The sequence below is a fragment of the Ipomoea triloba genome, chromosome 4 (genome assembly GCF_003576645.1).
Source record: "Ipomoea triloba cultivar NCNSP0323 chromosome 4, ASM357664v1".
NCBI classification, from domain to species: domain Eukaryota; kingdom Viridiplantae; phylum Streptophyta; class Magnoliopsida; order Solanales; family Convolvulaceae; genus Ipomoea; species Ipomoea triloba.
The window spans coordinates 30,541,045-30,559,006 of NC_044919.1; the positions used below are offsets into that span (position 1 = coordinate 30,541,045).

Here is a 17,962-nt window from a genome sequence, read left to right on the forward strand (position 1 = left end):
GAGAGAGAAAGAGTTATTAGAACAGTGCAAAAGCTCACGGATTTTTAAGCAACTCGTGCCAAACGTGTGTGGCTTGCAACCATTGCGCTCAACAGGGCGTGAACTACAGGCGTGCCTGACAAAGCCTTTAATTTTTTTTAATTTTTTTTAAAATCAGGTTTGTTTTATTTCCTTTTCATCCATTTTCTCTTTCTTAATCACACTCATTAAAACTCTTCAAAAACCACAAAAGAATTCCACTATTATGGATGCCCAAACTTATTTTAGGATGGCTTAGTAGTTGAAATGAGTTTGGGCCAAATATTTTATTATTATATTATTAGTATGGGATGAATTTAAAAAGAGAGAGAGGGAGACATGATAGCTTATGATGGTATGGGAGTTGTCAAGTGGGAGATGGAAAATTAAGAGTTGGTGGTGATGATAAGCCAGTGATTGGAAGAGGTGGGGAAATGTGTTTTATGACACAAACATTTTATTGTTCTCATCTGATCATACATTAATGGCATCAAAATCCATCATTAATTTCTGTCTTTTTTTGGTTGCTTTTTTTCCTCAAGCTAAACGCTAGCTACCTAGACAGACAACCCCTTATCTCTTGCGCTGTACGTCCTTCAAACTCAAAAGGCTGCATTTCAATTAATCCACCCTTTAATCGCTTTTCATCATCAGTTTTTGTTCTGCAAAAGGCAGTTGACTGGTACGTTGTTTTTGGTTAATTTCTTTGTTTTAATGAAGCTGCTGCAAAGATGACGATGAATCATCACTGCGTTCCGGAGTTCGATATGGACGAGGATTACTTTCCTCTTCCGATGACTGCGCCGCCGTCTGCAGCCGGTTTAAGCGGCGCTAAGAAGTCTGCAATGTAAGTCATATATATATATAAAGTGATGTTACTGTCATTATTTGAAGGTGTGTATTGATAAATTTGTCTTGTGATATAAAAGATGAGATAAATCACTTTAAGTTGTTTATAAACCAGTTCAATCTAAGAAGAGAGGATAAACCGTTTAAATTGGTTAATAGTTGGCTTTTGTTTCTTAGGTTCTTTTGTGTTTGATGTGTTTTGATTTTGCAGGGTGGAAGAGGAGATTATGGAGTTGCTATGGCAGAACGGTCAGGTGGTGGTGCACACTCAGAACCACCAGAGATCGGTGAAGAGATCTCACGGTGACGACGGCGACGCGGCGATTCCGGTTCCGGCGGCCAGAAAGGTCGGATCGGCGGCGGAGGAGGAAATGGCTACGTCTCATCAGCCGCAACTATTCATGCAAGAAGACGAGATGGCGTCTTGGCTTCACTATCCTCTCGTCGACTCTCCTCTCGAACGTTATCTCTCCGCTGATCTCCTGTATTCCGCCGCCGTGGCTCCGCCGGCCGCTCCTCTGCCGCCTATTCCTCCCTCAGCCTCGGGGCGCACCGACCTGCGTTTGGCGCGGTTGTGTAGGCCGCCTGGACCGTCGAGAGCGGCGTCGACGGTGGTGGAGTCAAATGATACTCCGATAGTTCCCACCGATTATAGAGATTCTCACGTTGCAGATAGTACGGCGCAGGTTTCAGGCGGAAACCTAGAGCGCGGTGGCGGGGCTATGAGAGAGACTGAAGCTGCGGGCGCGTCAACGGGAGGCAAGGAAACGACAGCCACGTGTGAGTTGACGGTGACGTCTTCTCCCGGTTCAGCAGCCTGCAGCGTCAGCGCCGAGAAGTCGACAGCTCCGGCGACGACGACGGAAGACCGGAAGGCTAAAGGAAGCGAAACGGACGACGAGGGTCACAACACGGTGAGCAGTTAGCTACACGATAGTACGTACTACAAAGTAAATTTGTAATTCACATTTTTTTTAATCAATAAAAATATATCACGATTTATCCCTTGCACATTCTCAAATAGTGACAATAAATTTTCCTCATCGTCACCCAAAAAGATATAAAGTTTATTTAACGTGGCATTTTATTGTTATTATTATTTTTTTAAAGAAAAATGAGCCAAATAAATCATTCAAACTTTTATTCAAAAAGCAATTAAGTCCTCAAACACTCAATAGAACTGTCTGTCTAAGCCCTGTTTACCGATAATTAACAACTTTTAAACTTTCTGTTAAAAAGTAGCATATGCTACAATTGTGTGGGTGGTTGTTGTGATGCATGAAGGATTAAGATAAGACCTAAATTTGTTGCTGTCTGTTGTTATCTTAGGATACTGACTTTGGGTCTGCTGATAACGCAAAGAAGCAAACATCTTCCAAGCGATCTCGCGCAGCAGAAGTCCATAATCTCTCTGAGAGGGTATGCCCGCAGTTTCCTTAACAATTACATACACAGAATCCTCTCATTTTTTCTTCATCTTCTTCTTTGCTCAATCCTCGCTTCCACAATCGATCAAATGCAGAAACGTCGTGATAGGATCAACGAGAAGATGAGAGCTTTGCAGCAACTCATACCCCGCTGCAACAAGGTTTTGGTGCTTTGATATGATCTGATCTTCTGCCTAGCTAGCTACCTAGCTGCAAGTTATATGCTTATACATATCATCTTCATACTCTCTTTTCTTGAATTCAGTTGGATAAGGCGTCGATTTTAGACGAGGCAATTGAGTATCTGAAATCACTACAGTTGCAAGTGCAGGTATCTGTGTTCTTTCTTATGTGTGTGGGGCGAACGAGAGAAACCTGCACTCACAATTTGATGTTGTGCATTAGGTAAACCCCGCATTGTGACCTTAGCCTGCACTGAATAGGCATTCTTTATCTGCAGATGATGTCTCTGGGGCATGGATGCGGCATGATTCCGATGATGTTTCCTGGGATCCAGCAGTACATGCCTGCAATGGGGATTGGGATGGGGATGCGGATGGGCATGAATCCCCCTGTGGTGCCATATCCACCTGCAACACCAATGGGGGGTCCGAGGTTTCCTCTGCCTGCATTTCCAATGCCGCCTCCATTTGCCATGGCAGATCCCTCCAGAATTCAGGCATCAAACCACACAGATCCCATGCTCAACTCTAACCACCCACCATTCCCAGCTCAGACACAAGTTACACCTTCAATGGTAAGCTGCAGCACTAGTCTTAGGTTGAACATCTTCCATCGTTTTCTTTTGGGAGTGATGAGGGAAACCCGCAGTCACAACATGTGGGTGTGGACTGGGTAAACACCATCTTGTGACTCTAGTCGGCAAATAACAAACTAATACCATCTTGTGACTCTAGTCGGCAAATAACAAACTAACCTAAGTTGTCTATAGTTGACCAGTTCAAACAAAGAAGGCAAATTACTCCCGCTAAGAGTCGAAAACAGCTTGACCAACTTGGTTGAAGTTGCTCCATCTATCTCCATCTCTTACTTTTTCCCATTGAGTTTCACAAATTCTTACCACTTTTAGCCTCTTGCTAAGTTTTCCAACCAAATATCACCTAAAACTGCCAAAGGCCTTGTGGTCAAGCAGCATAGCTGTGACCCTCCCAAGTGAGAGGTCACAGGTTTGATCCCCAGTGGGGGCGTTGGCTCGTTGTGCTTCAATAGGGTTGTAGGTTGAGAAAGTATGTATGAACACTGTGCTTCAATAGGGTTGTAGGTTGAGAAAGTATGTATGAACAGATACTACATTCTAATAAAGTCAATAGTATTCAAAAAAAAATATCACCTAAAACTAGCATGTGTGCAACAATTATAACATGATTAGGTGATGTTAGGTCAAAAAACTTGTTAGAAAGACTAAAAGTGATAAATAAAAAATAAAATTTTTTACTTTCCCTTTCAGAACGAGATGGCGGAACATTCTAATAAGAGCAAGCCCTGCAACAGCAAAGATTTTTGAGAATCCAACAACTCTGCAATGTGGTAAACTTCCAGTTCTATTCCTGATTCATCATCTTTCTAGTGTGAATGCAGTGAACTTTTGGCTATTTTTATGGCGCAATTGAAACAGTCTCCACTTTGCTTAACCATTCACGTTGGTACCTCTGCATTTGCAGGTTGATTCCCAAGCGGATCAATGATGAGAAGTCTTCCCAACTAAATTTTGTAGTGTAAGCGAAGCAGGAAGAGTGCAGCCTGCTCGGGCATTTCTCAGTACAAAAATAACAAAGCTAACATGTAATTACTGCTATAGAATCGATGTATTAAAGTTGTTTCAGTCAATGAAATTGTTGAAGATATGACCAATGGGCAATGGCTAAATCTTCTGAGCTCTTAGAAGTTTTCAAAGTAAAACATAGGAGAAAAAAAAAAAAGAATCCAAACAGAACACTAATGTACAAAGCAACCGTTCTTAGAGAAGATCACAGCAGATTCCTCTTTGCATATTTGTTGCATCATAAGGAATGGCTTTCTTCTTCCACGTAATATACAATCCAGAACATGGTTACGAACTGAACCTCAAGGACTGATGGTGGATAAGATCTATACATTGGCAGTATATTTAGAGTTAGTTGTGCCACACTATGGTCTATGGAATATCAAGTACATTTTCCCAGAAAAAAGTCATTTTCATAAAGCATAAAAAAGATGGTGAATCAAATGGAAGTAATACCTTCTGTGCAAGTATGTGAAATTCTTCATTCTGCATCGCTTTATCAAGTTCCTATCAGTGGAAAATTTAGTTAATGATGTCCCGGTGGCTGGTGGGTCTCTTATCAGACGCTCAATAAACTTGTCAAAAGAATCTATAGTCGCATTAAGCAGGGCTATAATACTTACAGACTCCGCATCCGTAGAAGAATCTATATTGCATATAAGTTTCTGAAGCTCCTCACTCCTTAGTGCCTCACATATTTCACTGGATGAAGCTGATGAAAGGGGACCATAAAAATAAATATCCAGAAAGAAAAATATCTTAATTTACTTTGCGACTTCAAATGAAGAATAATCTTGCATGAGGGACATCCATCAGATATACCTACAGACTCGAGTTGTGACTGGTTCAGCACCTCGCTTGGCTCATCAACGCACAATTGTTTATCAACATGCAGTGCAGGAGTAGGAGCTGATGGATATGAAATGATAAACGTTATTATGTTAAAAGCACAAGAGATTGAGAGATAGATGCAATGGTCTTAAAAAAACCCGGGAAAATTCCACAAAGATGTCACATTCACCTTATAGTCAAATCAAGTGCTATCTAATCAATTTTCATGGGCTAACAAGCATTATATCTGGCAACTTATACAACAGAACTAGGGATGTCAATGGAGCGGGGCAGGGGGCATATCCCCCGACTTTCTCCTCCATTCCCCATCCTTGCCGAGGATGGAAAAATACTCCCCATCTCCATCCCCGCAAGGATCAACCAGGAGAGGGGATTTCCCGACCTCACAAAATTTTATATTTTTTCAATGTTTTACTTTAGAAAAGAATTAGGAATTTATCACAATCTCATTTCTTTCCTTTAATCACTAGCTACAATTAATACCCCATTCTCACCATTTTCTTTAACTCATAATTTATAGGTTAATATTCTCACACATCATAAACCACTTACACACACACACACACACATATATTAAAGATATTGGGACGGGACAGGGTGGGGAGGGTACTCCTAATTACCATCCCGGTGCCCTGCTGGGGAATGAAAATCTCCCCCATCTGGGCCCCATTGGGTAGGGAAATCAGGTTCCCATGGGTAATTGACATCCCTAAATAGAACTATAGTGAGAATAATAGGCTAATAGCCATTGAAAATCCAGGATGTTGTGAAAGGTGCTGATTGATTGCAAGCTATCTAAATGGACAATCAATTGGTTCAGAAAGCAGTTAAAGTGAGAAACAATAGAAGTAATGAGACTGGTAGATATAAGAGATTCGTTGTTCTAGGCTTATATCATCAGCTTCTAAGATCATTGTACTCCGAACAACACAGTGCAACTAAGTTTTTGATCATTCATAGTACAGTCACCCAGCATTCATATTCATATCATGACTTTTCATCCCTAGACAACAACAATTCAACACCATTACAACAACATATCCAAGAAATACTACCAAAATCAGTAATTAAATTCCTGTTTATTCAAAGAGTTGATGAAATTTCACATCAAAGCTTACCCAATTTTTCTTCTGAAGAAGGCTGCGGTATTCCACATGGAATTTCTGCAAAATCGTCAAGCATCTCAATTATACTAACAGGTACCCAAGTCTACTAAAATAGCACAACAACTCGAAACTTGGTCATCACAGTTGCAATCAAACACCGATAAAAAAACAGAAAATAATCAATCTTATGTAACATAATGGCCGGAGATTGAACCTTTGTGCTTCTTGAAGCATGTTAGGGAACAACTGCGAGATGAAAAAAGTGATATTTTTTAAATTTTCTTTTCAAGCAATCTCTCTGAAACTATAATGGTCGATTGAAGACGGAATGAAAACTGCAGAAAGAAAGAAGAAAAGCAAGCTTACTAGGGTATAAGGCAGCTGGGGCATTTGTACTTAGACTGAGCTTCTTCGCAGACTCCACACTTCTTCGGCCCCATCTTCTCTGCAGTGTTTCGCGAGGATGAGAGGGACAATAAGATGTATAAAAGCTTGGGCTAATGGGCTTTATATATATTGGGCTTGGGCCTCTTAGTGGTGGACCTAATATATCTATTTTTTTAAACATTAAGTACGTTAGACTAATCATAAGTCATCGTAGACTCATATTCTTTTATCAAAAGTCATTAAAAGGAGTAAATTGTGAGTCACGAATCGTCCCGTTAGTCGCTAGATTTTTACCCATGCCTTCGCATATAAAGGGTATTCATCTTCTTTGATGAATTAAAGTCTCCCACATTGCGTATAAAAGGTATTTATTTTCTTTGGTCTAGTGGTATTCAGTTACGCCCCTACATGAGAGGGGATGAGTTCGAGTCTCAGTGGAGGTGATATTGACTCGTATTTCATTTAGTTGAAAAAATAACTATGAACAAATATTACATTCTAACGGAGTTAAAAGTACTCAAAAAAAATGAATGTACAATTTTTAAAATTGTAAACATGGATTCAGGTTCACATAGCATAATTTGCCAGCAACCGAGGGGTTGTTATGCCGTGGACCCAGGTCCACATTGCAAGGTGGACCTGGGTCTACATTCACATACACTATACTCTACATTCACAATTTGTAAACTCCACATTCACACATTACAGGATTATATGTTTAGTAACTATATTACCACTGTTATGCATTCACACATTCAAAACTCTATATTCACAGGTCCTATACTCCACATTCACAACTTGAGAACTCCACATTCACATATTACAGGGCTACAAGTTGCTATAACTTCTTTAACTCTATTACAGATTCACACAATCATAACTCTACATTCACGATTTCTATACTCCATATTCACAATTTGAAACCTCCACATCCACACATTTCTAGGCAACTCTACATTCACACAATCATAAATCTACATTCACGATTTCTATACTCTACATTCACACTTTGAAACCTCTACGTTCACACATTTTTGGACAACTCTATATTCAGCAATATGTTTCCTAATTAATTAAAAAAAAAACAAAACAAAAACGACGTAGTTTTGGACCCAGATCCACCTTGCAAGGTGGACCTCGGTCCACAGCATAATTTGCCGCAAAGGAGCTATTGGGCTATAAGGGTTTTGTAATAGATACTGGGCTTGTGCCTTTTAGGGGTAGGCCCGTTATATCGACCTTTCTTTCGTGAGAAGAAAGGGCGCTTCAAATCCGAACCGAATTTCGATCTTCAATTGCACAATCTCTCGGCGCTTCGCTCTTTGATTCTCAGAAGGAAGAAGAATCATGGGTCAAGGAACTCCCGGCGGTCTGAATCGGCAGCTTCCCGGCGATCGTAAAAATGACGACAAGAAGGAGAAGAAGTTCGAGCCGGCGGCGCCGCCGGCCCGCGTCGGCCGGAAACAGCGGAAGCAGAAGGGTTCGGAAGCGGCTGCTCGGCTTCCGGCTGTTACTCCGCTGACCAAGTGCAAACTCCGGCTCCTGAAGCTCGAGAGAATTAAAGACTATTTGTTAATGGAAGAAGAGTTCGTGGCTAATCAGGAACGGCTGAAACCCCAGGAAGAAAAGACCGAAGAGGATCGATCCAAAGTCGATGATCTTCGGGGCTCACCTATGAGCGTCGGGAATCTGGAGGAGCTGATTGATGAGAATCATGCCATCGTTTCTTCTTCAGTGGGGCCGGAGTACTATGTCTCTATTTTATCGTTCGTTGATAAAGATCAGCTCGAGCCTGGATGTGCAATTTTAATGCACAATAAGGTAATTGTCTAATTAGCTCCATTAATGTTGTTTTCCTAATGAATGTGCATTAATTTTAGGGTGATGAATAATTTGCCTAGGGTTTGATAGGAAAAGTTGGGATTTCGGGAATGTTGAGCAGAGGTTTGAGGAATGTATAGATTTCGTGAGAAAATGGCATGATAAGTCAATAACTTATTGATTTTTAGGTAAACCATTTGATACTTGAGAATTCTGACAGTTAGTGCTAAGATTATTGCATTAGTGGATGTACTATTAACTTTGAATATCATGGAGTTTATGGAAAGGCAGTGGATTATAGTGTTCTCTATTTGGGAAAAGGAATAATCCATGTAAAATTCTGCTAGTCCAATGTGCTGTGAAATTCTTGAAGATTGTAGTTTCATCTTCTGGTGTCTTCCTAATCCATTTTAACTGAAAGGACAACAGTTATCTAAACCACCTGAAAAATAAAAGAGCTTGTCTTTGGTGTTTCACAGCTTGGGATCAATTTCACAAGCTCAACTTATATACTTTTTCCATTTAAATTTCAGAAACACTACATATGCATAGATATTAATGGTGTTGCAATAATTAGCCTAGGCGGCTGCATAGGTGCTAGGCCCCCCTAGGCCGATGCTTATTCTGATGTAGGCACCTACTTAGGTGGCCATCCAACTAGTCAGCTGAGTCGACCGACTAGTCGGACAAATTGGCCATTTGGCCATTTTACCTGTGTGTTGTTGTTGCCTTTGTTGGAGTACACGGTCTCGCAGCCGCCCATTGCTCTGTTGCTCATCATAGTTGTAGCTTGCCACCTAACCCCTTCGTAAAGCCCCTCGCCTTGTCAGACGGTTGGATTTCCTTCGTGTGTCAAAGCCCATTGTCACAGCTCGCTATCGCCGCTTAGAAGTCATCAAGTCATCGCCTTCACTAAAGTAGAAGAGAGATCGGTGGAAATATGAAATTTTGGGACTTGAGAGGGTTAGATTTTTAACTTTGGAGAGTTTGGGCTTGCACTAAACTTTTAAGTTTTGGGCTAGGGTTAGGCTTTTATGCTTTATTGTTTTATCAAATGTATAAAAAAAATTAAGGGAAACCTAGGTGCCCATCCACCGCCTGACGAGTGCTTATTGCCTTTTACAACTTTGATATTATTGAGAGATCCCTTTTATTCGAGTTGTATCTTATTGATTCTTTTTCTTCCAATTCAGTAAGAGTGGGCAAAAACAGAAGTTATTCCACTATCTTATGTCCCAATAATCTTATTTCTTTTTGTACTTATATGATGAATTTAATCTCACTGCTTTAAGCACATGAAATAGGTATCTATTATTTTAATGATCTTTCCTGCTGTTCCAGGTTCTCTCTGTTGTTGGGCTTCTTCAAGATGATGTAGATCCCATGGTTTCTGTAATGAAGGTTGAGAAGGCTCCTTTGGAATCATATGCTGATATTGGTGGACTAGATGCACAAATTCAGGAGATCAAGGAAGCAGTCGAGCTTCCATTAACTCATCCTGAGCTGTATGAAGACATCGGTATTAAACCTCCTAAAGGAGTCATTCTGTATGGAGAGCCTGGCACTGGTAAAACATTGCTTGCAAAGGTTTGCTCACAACTCTATGTTTCTCTATGTGGTATTATACTTGTAAGTGTATTGCTGAGGGAGAACTCACTAATTCTGTCAGGTATCAGGTATCAGGTATGCTGAAGAAATCTTTGAGTTCATGACTGGTTGAAATGTGTACAAACATAATTTCTTTGAATAGTAAAAGAAAAGATGAAACTGTGCAAATAAAATGAGTTGCCTTATTGCATGGAGCTGATTTACATGGTTGACATGGAATCCACCCTTTGATGTGTGAAATTTTTTATAGCATGTATTATAATTATTATGCTCCCCATACAGAACAAAAGAGCAGTCTGTGCTGTGCACTGCATTTGCTTTTTGGCTGGTATTTTCCTTCACTACCTCATGAGTTTAGGAACAGATATTCTAACATATTGCTTGTCAATTATCTTCAGGCAGTTGCTAACTCAACTTCAGCTACATTCTTGCGTGTTGTTGGAAGTGAACTGATACAGAAGTACTTGGGAGATGGTCCCAAATTGGTGAGAGAGCTATTTAGGGTTGCTGATGAACTCTCACCTTCTATTGTCTTTATTGATGAAATTGATGCGGTTGGTACCAAAAGGTAAGCTTTTGATATAATATAGGGGGAGGTTGAAAATGTTGTGGAATCCTTACTTAACATTTAACATCTACCACAGGTATGATGCACACTCAGGTGGTGAGCGTGAAATTCAGCGTACCATGCTTGAACTGCTTAACCAGCTAGATGGTTTTGACTCACGGGGAGATGTGAAGGTAATCCTAGCCACTAATAAGATTGAGAGCCTTGATCCTGCCCTGCTTCGACCTGGAAGAATTGACAGGAAGATTGAATTTCCTCTTCCTGATATCAAAACAAGGCGGAGGATTTTCCAGGTATGCACATGGCTCGATCACATTGAGTAGGAAACTGATAGAGTGATTCACCCATAACTACCTTTTCATATTTAAGTAGAACTTTTGATTGTGTCATTAGATACACACAGCAAGGATGACTTTGGCTGATGATGTCAACTTAGAAGAGTTTGTCATGACCAAAGACGAGTTTTCTGGAGCCGATATCAAGGCCATTTGTACTGAAGCTGGATTGCTCGCGTTAAGAGAGCGACGTATGAAGGTAAAGACATGTCTCCATTGACTTTTCCTAATGTTGGTTGGTTATGAACTGTGATCTAACCCCAAATATTTTACCAAATTTGCAGGTAACTCATGCTGATTTCAAAAAAGCCAAGGACAAGGTGATGTTCAAGAAGAAAGAGGGAGTCCCTGAAGGGCTTTACATGTAGTGAAGAATTACTTTCTCAATTTGTACGGTGGCATTCAATGCTTCTTCTCCCCTTTATATCAGCTATCTGTAAACATTAAGGCTCTGCTTCACGACATTGATGAAATCTGTAGCCATCTGTACTATGTGAGAATACATGGCCCCGTCTCACATCATTTGCGTTTGGCTCAATTTTATGAACAAATGGAAAACCATGGCACTTTTTTTTCATTAAAATTTTGGGTCACAATTAATTATTTTTAAAAAAATTTGGAAAAATATTTTTATTGTTTCTTTTTAAATCATTCGAATATGAAAATTTACAATGGGAAAAATGCACACTGCCTATAGATCTCCACCCCTTATACATGGAATTATGGAAACTATGAATTCGGAGTAGTTTGTAGAATGGTCATGTTAACTCGCTTTTACTAATATTGGTAGACTGAATTTATTAGAGTTGTTGAGTATATATTATACGACAAGCTTTAATTATGTTGGTTTCATATAGTTGACTGTGCTGCATAGGAGCTTTAATTGTGTTGGTTTCATATAGTTGATTGTGCTGCATAGGGGTGTAACTGAATTCAATTAATTCCACACTCCAAGTTTGAAGTTCAAACTTGAATTTATACAAGTTCTAAGTTCAACTCGAATTTAACGTAATTTTGTGTTCTTCGAATTTAACGCAATTTTGTGTTCTTCATTGAATTAAGTCATGAGATGTATAGTATTTCTCAATACAAATTTTTTTTCTTGGTAGGATTTGAATCATGTATCATATCGTTGTTAGTTAGTTAGTTAGTTTTTTTTTGTTTTTTAGGTAGAAGTGTCAAATAGTTCAATCTAATTTGGTCACATTTACTTTTAAAATTATGTTCACTCAGCATTTTTTCAGGTTTCCATGGTAACTCTTCCATAATGTTGACATTGAGTTTAAATAAAAATAATTTGATGACTTGTTTCATTGTTGATTTATCATTCAGACCTAGAGAAAATTGCTACTTTCTCCCTTCTCATCCTCACCATGAAGACTGAAAATTGTTTACTGCCTCCTATTTGTTACTTGTGTGCCCAAGTAATTCCACAATATCTTTAGTATGAAGTTGCTAAAACTAGTTGTATGATATTTATATGCCTATTTTCATGCCCTTTCATGCTTTGCTGTAGAGTTCACTAGCATCATCCTGAAACTTTTTGCCACCTAATTCCTGAACATTCTCGGAGGTAGAACTTATTCATGGCCTTGCACTCCTGGTCACAATTTAGAATTTCATTTTTCCTGTTTGCTTAAGCTGTCTTGGTTGGACGCGCACCAACTATAAAATGTCATATAAACTACGAGGTGTTTGAAACCAAATTTGCCAAGAAACTTTGAACTAGACAGCCGATGAGCGCAACTATTATGTTCATTTTGGATGTGCAAAGTGTCATAGTGCTATCACTCACCAATCTTTCATGAGGAAGAAAGTAATGATTTTCTCTAGATTTGAATGAGTCAACAATGAAACAAGTCATCAAATAATTATTTTTATTTAAATTTCATGTCAACATTATGGAAGGTTACCTGATGAAAACCTGGAGAAAATGCTAAGCGAAACAATTTTAAAAGTAAATGTGGCCAATTATATCTTATTTTAGAATAAAGATTAATTGAGCATTTAATTTGCTAGTGGTAGATGAGACTACTTTACACTTCTACATTTTTTTTAATAAACATATTTGTACAAAATTGTAATTTTGTAATTATATATTTACAAAATATGTAAAAAAAAAAACAAAACAAAACAAAACAAAAACATTAGACTTATAAATAGTACGTTTGAGTCAAGTATTAATATGCATTTAATTAGCTCAACGTGATGCTTATGAGTTGTTTAACATGTCTTGACTGTTGAGAATAATTAAATCAAATTGGTAGGTGAAGTTATCATGTTGAGTCCAATTGTCTATAACTTAACCATCCTTTTCCGATATGAACATTAGCACGCAAATACTTCAATTATTTGGCCTACCATGCAAAAAGAAATACAAATACATGCCGCATGTACAACTCTGTTGGTCACATGGTGAAATTTAGAAAGAAAGATCAGGGACTCAGTCTCATCAGTTACAGTGTGGAAGCAACTCTCAAAGTGGGGGATTCCTTGTAAAGGTCTAGCCTCTGTGTTAATTATCATGATTTATCTCATTTCAGATGTTTTGTCGGACTGGGCCCCTATTAAAGGTTCTTGGGTTGGGGATTCAACCTCTTAGGAACAAAGAAATAGAAATATAGAAGAATGATAGTGTAAACAGTGAGTAATTATAATATAAGATAACATATTATGATATAATGGAAAAGATACTAAACAAATTAAACACACCCAACGTTATTAACTAGGAAACAACAACGTACGTAAAAACTCACACTCTCTCACATACTACGGCCACCTTTGACGTACGGTGCCCATTGTTTCTCATCTGCTCCACTAAACTCGCTCAGGGAAGCGGAAGGTTACCGGCACCGCCGGCGCCGGCGCCACCTCCACCTCCGCCAGCGCCGCCACCGAAACCCGGCATATTTCCCACGCCGCCGAAACCCCCTGGCATGTTATTTCCGCCACCGAAAGCCGGCAAATTATTTCCTCCGGCGCCCATGTTGCCAATCCCCATGCCGCCGCCGACGCCGCCGTTGAACGGAGTGGCGCCGATGGTACCGCCGGTTCCCATGCCGCCCATGACGCCGCCGTAGGGGAGGCCGCCGTTGCCCATCCCACTCGTGCCGCCCAGCCCGCCGTAGGAGTAGTAATTTTTCTGGTCTTTCAGCCCGTTTGCGTTTTCGTTGCCGCCGGGGACTTCTCGGGCGGCCTGAACTGCAACTGCGAGAAGGAAGAAAGTGATAAATAGCTTCGCCATTTTTGTTTCTCTTTTCACTGCAAATATTCTTTTTTTTTTTCTTTCACAAGTTTGATGGGTGAAAGAGTTTTGGAGGGTTGCATTTATAGAGGCAAAAAAAGGGTTACAGTGGATAGGTAGAAACATTGAATGGAGTTAAACAAAAGCTTTTACTGAGAGCTTAGGTTGCTGGCCAGCTGCCAGCTTAATTAGCTTTCTTTATATGTTGGGTTGTGGACATCTGGCAGAGTACTGGGTGCTGGGTAGTGTAATATTAGTAGTTGTGCACATGTAATCCCAAATCTTATACCTTCAATTTTATTTCTGATGTGACACATCATGATAAGTTATATTTTTCATATGAGTCATAATACAAGTGTTTACATCAACATTTTATGGATATAAATAAAAGTTAAGAGTATAAAATAGGAGTACAAACACCAATTTCCTTTGAGAACAGTTAAAACTCTCATCTAATGGACAGTTGATTGCCGCACTTTCCTCTTTCATTATCTTGTTATATTGTGATTTGAACTTTGATGAAGATAAAATTTCGCCTTTTTATGAACTACTATTTGAGAACTGTATTTTTCTCTGCTATTTTTTTTTTTAAATTATATTCTTGGATCAACACTATATATACTAGCTAGTAGCTAGCCTAGTACTAGACCCAATGATTATATATTGAGTAATGTTTATATTCTTCTCCTCATTTCAAGTTCATATGTGGTAATATATATATTATTAGACTTCAATATATGATTAATAAGTATTTTTTTAGATGACAAGAAAAAATTGTAGTTATGAATTGATGATGAGTGTGTACTGAGTGAGTTTTGTTCCTATTTAGAATAAACTCCTTTCTAATATAATAGTTTATAAATCACTACACCACAATGTAAACGATACTAGAAAAATTATGTGACAAGGTTGAGTGAACATTAAGAAGTAAAATTGAGGAAAAAAATATCCTCACCACCACCATCGGCGTGACTATCGATCTGAAAACTCAAAATTGTTTATGCCTCCAATTTGTTACTTGTGTGTCCAAGTAATCCCATAATATCTTTAGTATGGGGTTGCTGAAACTATTTATGATTGTATGATATTTATATGCCTATTATCATGCCCTTTAATGCTTTGCTCTAGAGCTCACTAGTATCCTTCTGAAACTCTTCACCACCTAATTCCTGAGCATTCTAGGAGGCAGAACTTATTCATGGCCTTGCGCCCCTGGTCACAATTTGGAATTTCATTTCTCCTGTCTGCTTAAGCTGCCTCGATTGGGCGTGCACCAACTATAAAATGTCTTACAATCTACGAGGTGTTTGAAATCAAATTTGTCAAGAAACTTTGAACTAAACAACCAATGAGCGCATCTATTTTGTTCATTTTCGACGTGCAAAGTGTCAATAGTGCTATCACTCACCAATCTTTCACGAGCACACAAGGGAGAGCCTAAACGGTAGTGCAAAGTCAAGAGAAGCTGTTATTTTGTTTTCAGATCAATAGCTGCGATGATGGTGGTGAGGATGAGGAGGGAGAAAGTAGTGATTTTCTTTAGGTTTGAATGAGTCAACAATGAAACAAATCATCAAATTATTTTTATTTAAATTTATATCAACATTATGGAAGGGTTACATGATGGAAACCTGGAAAAAATGCTAAGCAAATAAAATTTTAAAAGTAAATGTGACCAACTAGATTTTATTTTAGAACAATCATTAATTGAGCACTTGCGAGTGAGAGATGAGACTTTTGACACTTTTATCATTTTTTTAATAAACACATTTGTACAAAATTGTAATTTTGTAATTATATATTTACAAAATATGTAAAATAAATAAAAATAAAAATCATTAGACTTGTAAATAGTACGTTTGAGTCAGCAAGTACTATGCATTTAATTACCTCAACGTGATACTTGATGAGTTGTTTAACATGCCTTGACTATTGAGAATAATTAAATCAAATTGGTAGGTGAAGTTACCATGTTGAGTCCAATTATATTGTCTAAGACTATAGTTCACGTAAACTTAACCATCCTTTTCGGATATGAACATTAGCAAATATTTCAATTATTTCGCCTACCATGCCATGCATGCAATAAGCGCCTGTTCTATGTTCTCCCTTGCCCATGCAAAAGGAAATAAAAATTCAGCCTGCATAGACAGTTCTGTTGGTCACAGCTTAAAATTTAAAAAGAAAGATCAGAAATTGAATCTCTTCAACCACATTGTATAGTAAGAGCAACCTCTCAAAGTGAGGGGACTCTTTGTTAGTTACTATGATTTACATCCTTCCAAATGCTTTGTCAAGTTGGAGCATGGGTTTTTGGGGTTGGGAATTCAAACTCTTGGGAAGAAAGAAATAGAAATATAGAAGAATGATACTGTAAACAGTGAGTAATTATAATATAAGGTAACATATTATGATATAATGGAAAAGATACTAAACAAATTAAACACACCCAACGTTATTAACTAGGAAACAACAACGTACGTAAAAGTGTAAAACTCACACTCTCTCACATACTACGGCCACCTTTGACGTACGGTGCCCATTGTTTCTCATCTGCTCCGCTAAACTCGCTCAGGGAAGCGGAAGGTTACCGACACCGCCGGCGCCGGCGCCACCTCCACCAGCGCCGCCACCGAAACCCGGCATATTTCCTACGCCGCCGAAACCCCCTGGCATGTTATTTCCGCCGCCGAAAGCCGGCAAGTTATTTCCTCCACCGGCGCCCATGTTGCCAATCCCCATGCCGCCGCCGACGCCGCCGTTGAACGGAGTGACGCCGATGTTACCGCCGGTTCCCATGCCGCCCATGACGCCGCCGTAGGGGAGGCCGCCGTTGCCCATCCCGCTCATGCCGCCGAGGCCGCCGTAGGAGTAGTAATTCTTCTGGTCTTTCAGCCCGTTTGCGTTTTCGTTGCCGCCGGGGACTTCTCTGGCGGCCTGAACTGCAACCGCGAGAAGGAAGAAAGTGATGAATAGTTTTGCCATTTTTTGTTTCTGGTTTCACTACTGACGATATTCTTTTGTTTACGAGTTTGATGGATGAAAGGGTTTTGGGGGGTTTCATTTATAGAGGCAAAGAAAGGGTTACAGTGGATAGGTAGAAACATTGAATGGAGTTAAACTAAAGCTTTTACTATCTTCCCAAGGTTGCTGGCCAGCTGCCAGCTTAGCTTTGTTTGTATGTTGGGTTGTGGACATCTGGCAGAGTAATGGGTACTTGGTAGTGTAGTATTAGTATTTGAGGACAGCTAGAACTACCATCTAATGAACTGTTGAGTTATCGTATTTTACACAGTTAGAACTCACATCTAATGGACTGTTGAGTTACAGTACTTTACTCCTTCATTATCTTGTTATATTGTGGTTTAGATTTTGATGACAATAAAATTTCTCATTTTTATGAGCTATTATTTGAAAAATACATTTTGTTCTGTTCTTTATTTTTAAAAAAATATATATTCTTGAGTCAACACTATATATATATACTTTTTAAAAAAATATATATTCTTGAGTCAACACTATATATATATACTAGGATTACTAGGTAGTAGCTAGCCTAGTACAAGTTCCAATGATTATATAATGAGTAATGTTTATATTCTTCTCCTCATTTCAAGTTCATATGGATGTGGTAATATATGATTAATTAATAAGTAATTTTTGTTGAAGACAAAGAAAATTTGTAGTTATGATATGATGATGATGAGTGTGAGTGAGCTTGTTCTTATCTAAGATAAAACCTTTCTAATATAATAATTTATAAACCACCATATGACAAGGTAAACATATTAGAAAGATCATGTGTACGTGACAAGGTTGTTGGTGAACATTATATTAAGAAGTAAATTTGAGAGAAAATATCCTTATTCTTAGATATTTACCCTTTGCTTTGATGGTCATAGCAAGATCAGACTTACTAATTCAAATTCTCACATTAAGAATCTCCCCCCCCCCCCCCCCCCCC

The 17,962-nt window shown here is 38.9% G+C and overlaps 5 protein-coding genes across 7 annotated transcripts; 2 read left to right on the forward strand and 3 right to left on the reverse strand.

Moving 5' to 3' along the window:
• Positions 1-382: 382 nt before the first annotated feature.
• Positions 383-4,166, forward strand: LOC116016992 (transcription factor PIF1-like). 3 transcript variants are annotated; one of them, XM_031257486.1, is made up of 10 exons: positions 383-444; positions 561-605; positions 739-865; positions 1,079-1,781; positions 2,197-2,286; positions 2,390-2,455; positions 2,560-2,625; positions 2,755-3,051; positions 3,763-3,842; positions 3,977-4,166. In XM_031257486.1, the coding sequence occupies exons 3-9, from the start codon at positions 750-752 to the stop codon at positions 3,817-3,819; spliced, it is 1,395 nt and encodes a 464-aa protein (XP_031113346.1). In that variant the 5' UTR covers positions 383-444; positions 561-605; positions 739-749; the 3' UTR covers positions 3,820-3,842; positions 3,977-4,166. The 3 variants fall into 3 exon arrangements, with proteins under 3 accessions (XP_031113346.1, XP_031113345.1, XP_031113344.1); XM_031257485.1 differs by having other exon boundaries at positions 409-605; XM_031257484.1 differs by lacking the exons at positions 383-444; positions 561-605 and having other exon boundaries at positions 612-865.
• On the reverse strand, positions 4,102-6,519 carry LOC116016993 (zinc finger HIT domain-containing protein 3). The gene is made up of 7 exons (XM_031257487.1): positions 6,402-6,519; positions 6,250-6,281; positions 6,048-6,092; positions 4,900-4,986; positions 4,701-4,789; positions 4,534-4,584; positions 4,102-4,403 (listed from the first exon to the last, which is right to left on the reverse strand). The coding sequence occupies exons 1-7, from the start codon at positions 6,473-6,475 to the stop codon at positions 4,380-4,382; spliced, it is 402 nt and encodes a 133-aa protein (XP_031113347.1). The 5' UTR covers positions 6,476-6,519; the 3' UTR covers positions 4,102-4,379.
• A 1,158-nt stretch (positions 6,520-7,677) lies between these two features.
• Positions 7,678-11,337, forward strand: LOC116016802 (26S proteasome regulatory subunit 4 homolog A-like). Its single transcript, XM_031257211.1, has 6 exons — positions 7,678-8,243; positions 9,585-9,830; positions 10,250-10,419; positions 10,496-10,712; positions 10,813-10,953; positions 11,039-11,337. Exons 1-6 carry the CDS (start codon positions 7,770-7,772, stop codon positions 11,120-11,122), a joined length of 1,332 nt encoding a protein of 443 aa, XP_031113071.1. The 5' UTR covers positions 7,678-7,769; the 3' UTR covers positions 11,123-11,337.
• A 2,244-nt stretch (positions 11,338-13,581) lies between these two features.
• Positions 13,582-13,998, reverse strand: LOC116016149 (glycine-rich cell wall structural protein 1-like). Its single transcript, XM_031256311.1, has one exon. The coding sequence runs from the start codon at positions 13,996-13,998 to the stop codon at positions 13,582-13,584; it is 417 nt and encodes a 138-aa protein (XP_031112171.1).
• A 2,571-nt stretch (positions 13,999-16,569) lies between these two features.
• LOC116016150 (glycine-rich protein 23-like) lies at positions 16,570-16,983 on the reverse strand. The gene has a single exon (XM_031256313.1). The coding sequence runs from the start codon at positions 16,981-16,983 to the stop codon at positions 16,570-16,572; it is 414 nt and encodes a 137-aa protein (XP_031112173.1).
• Positions 16,984-17,962: the final 979 nt, after the last annotated feature.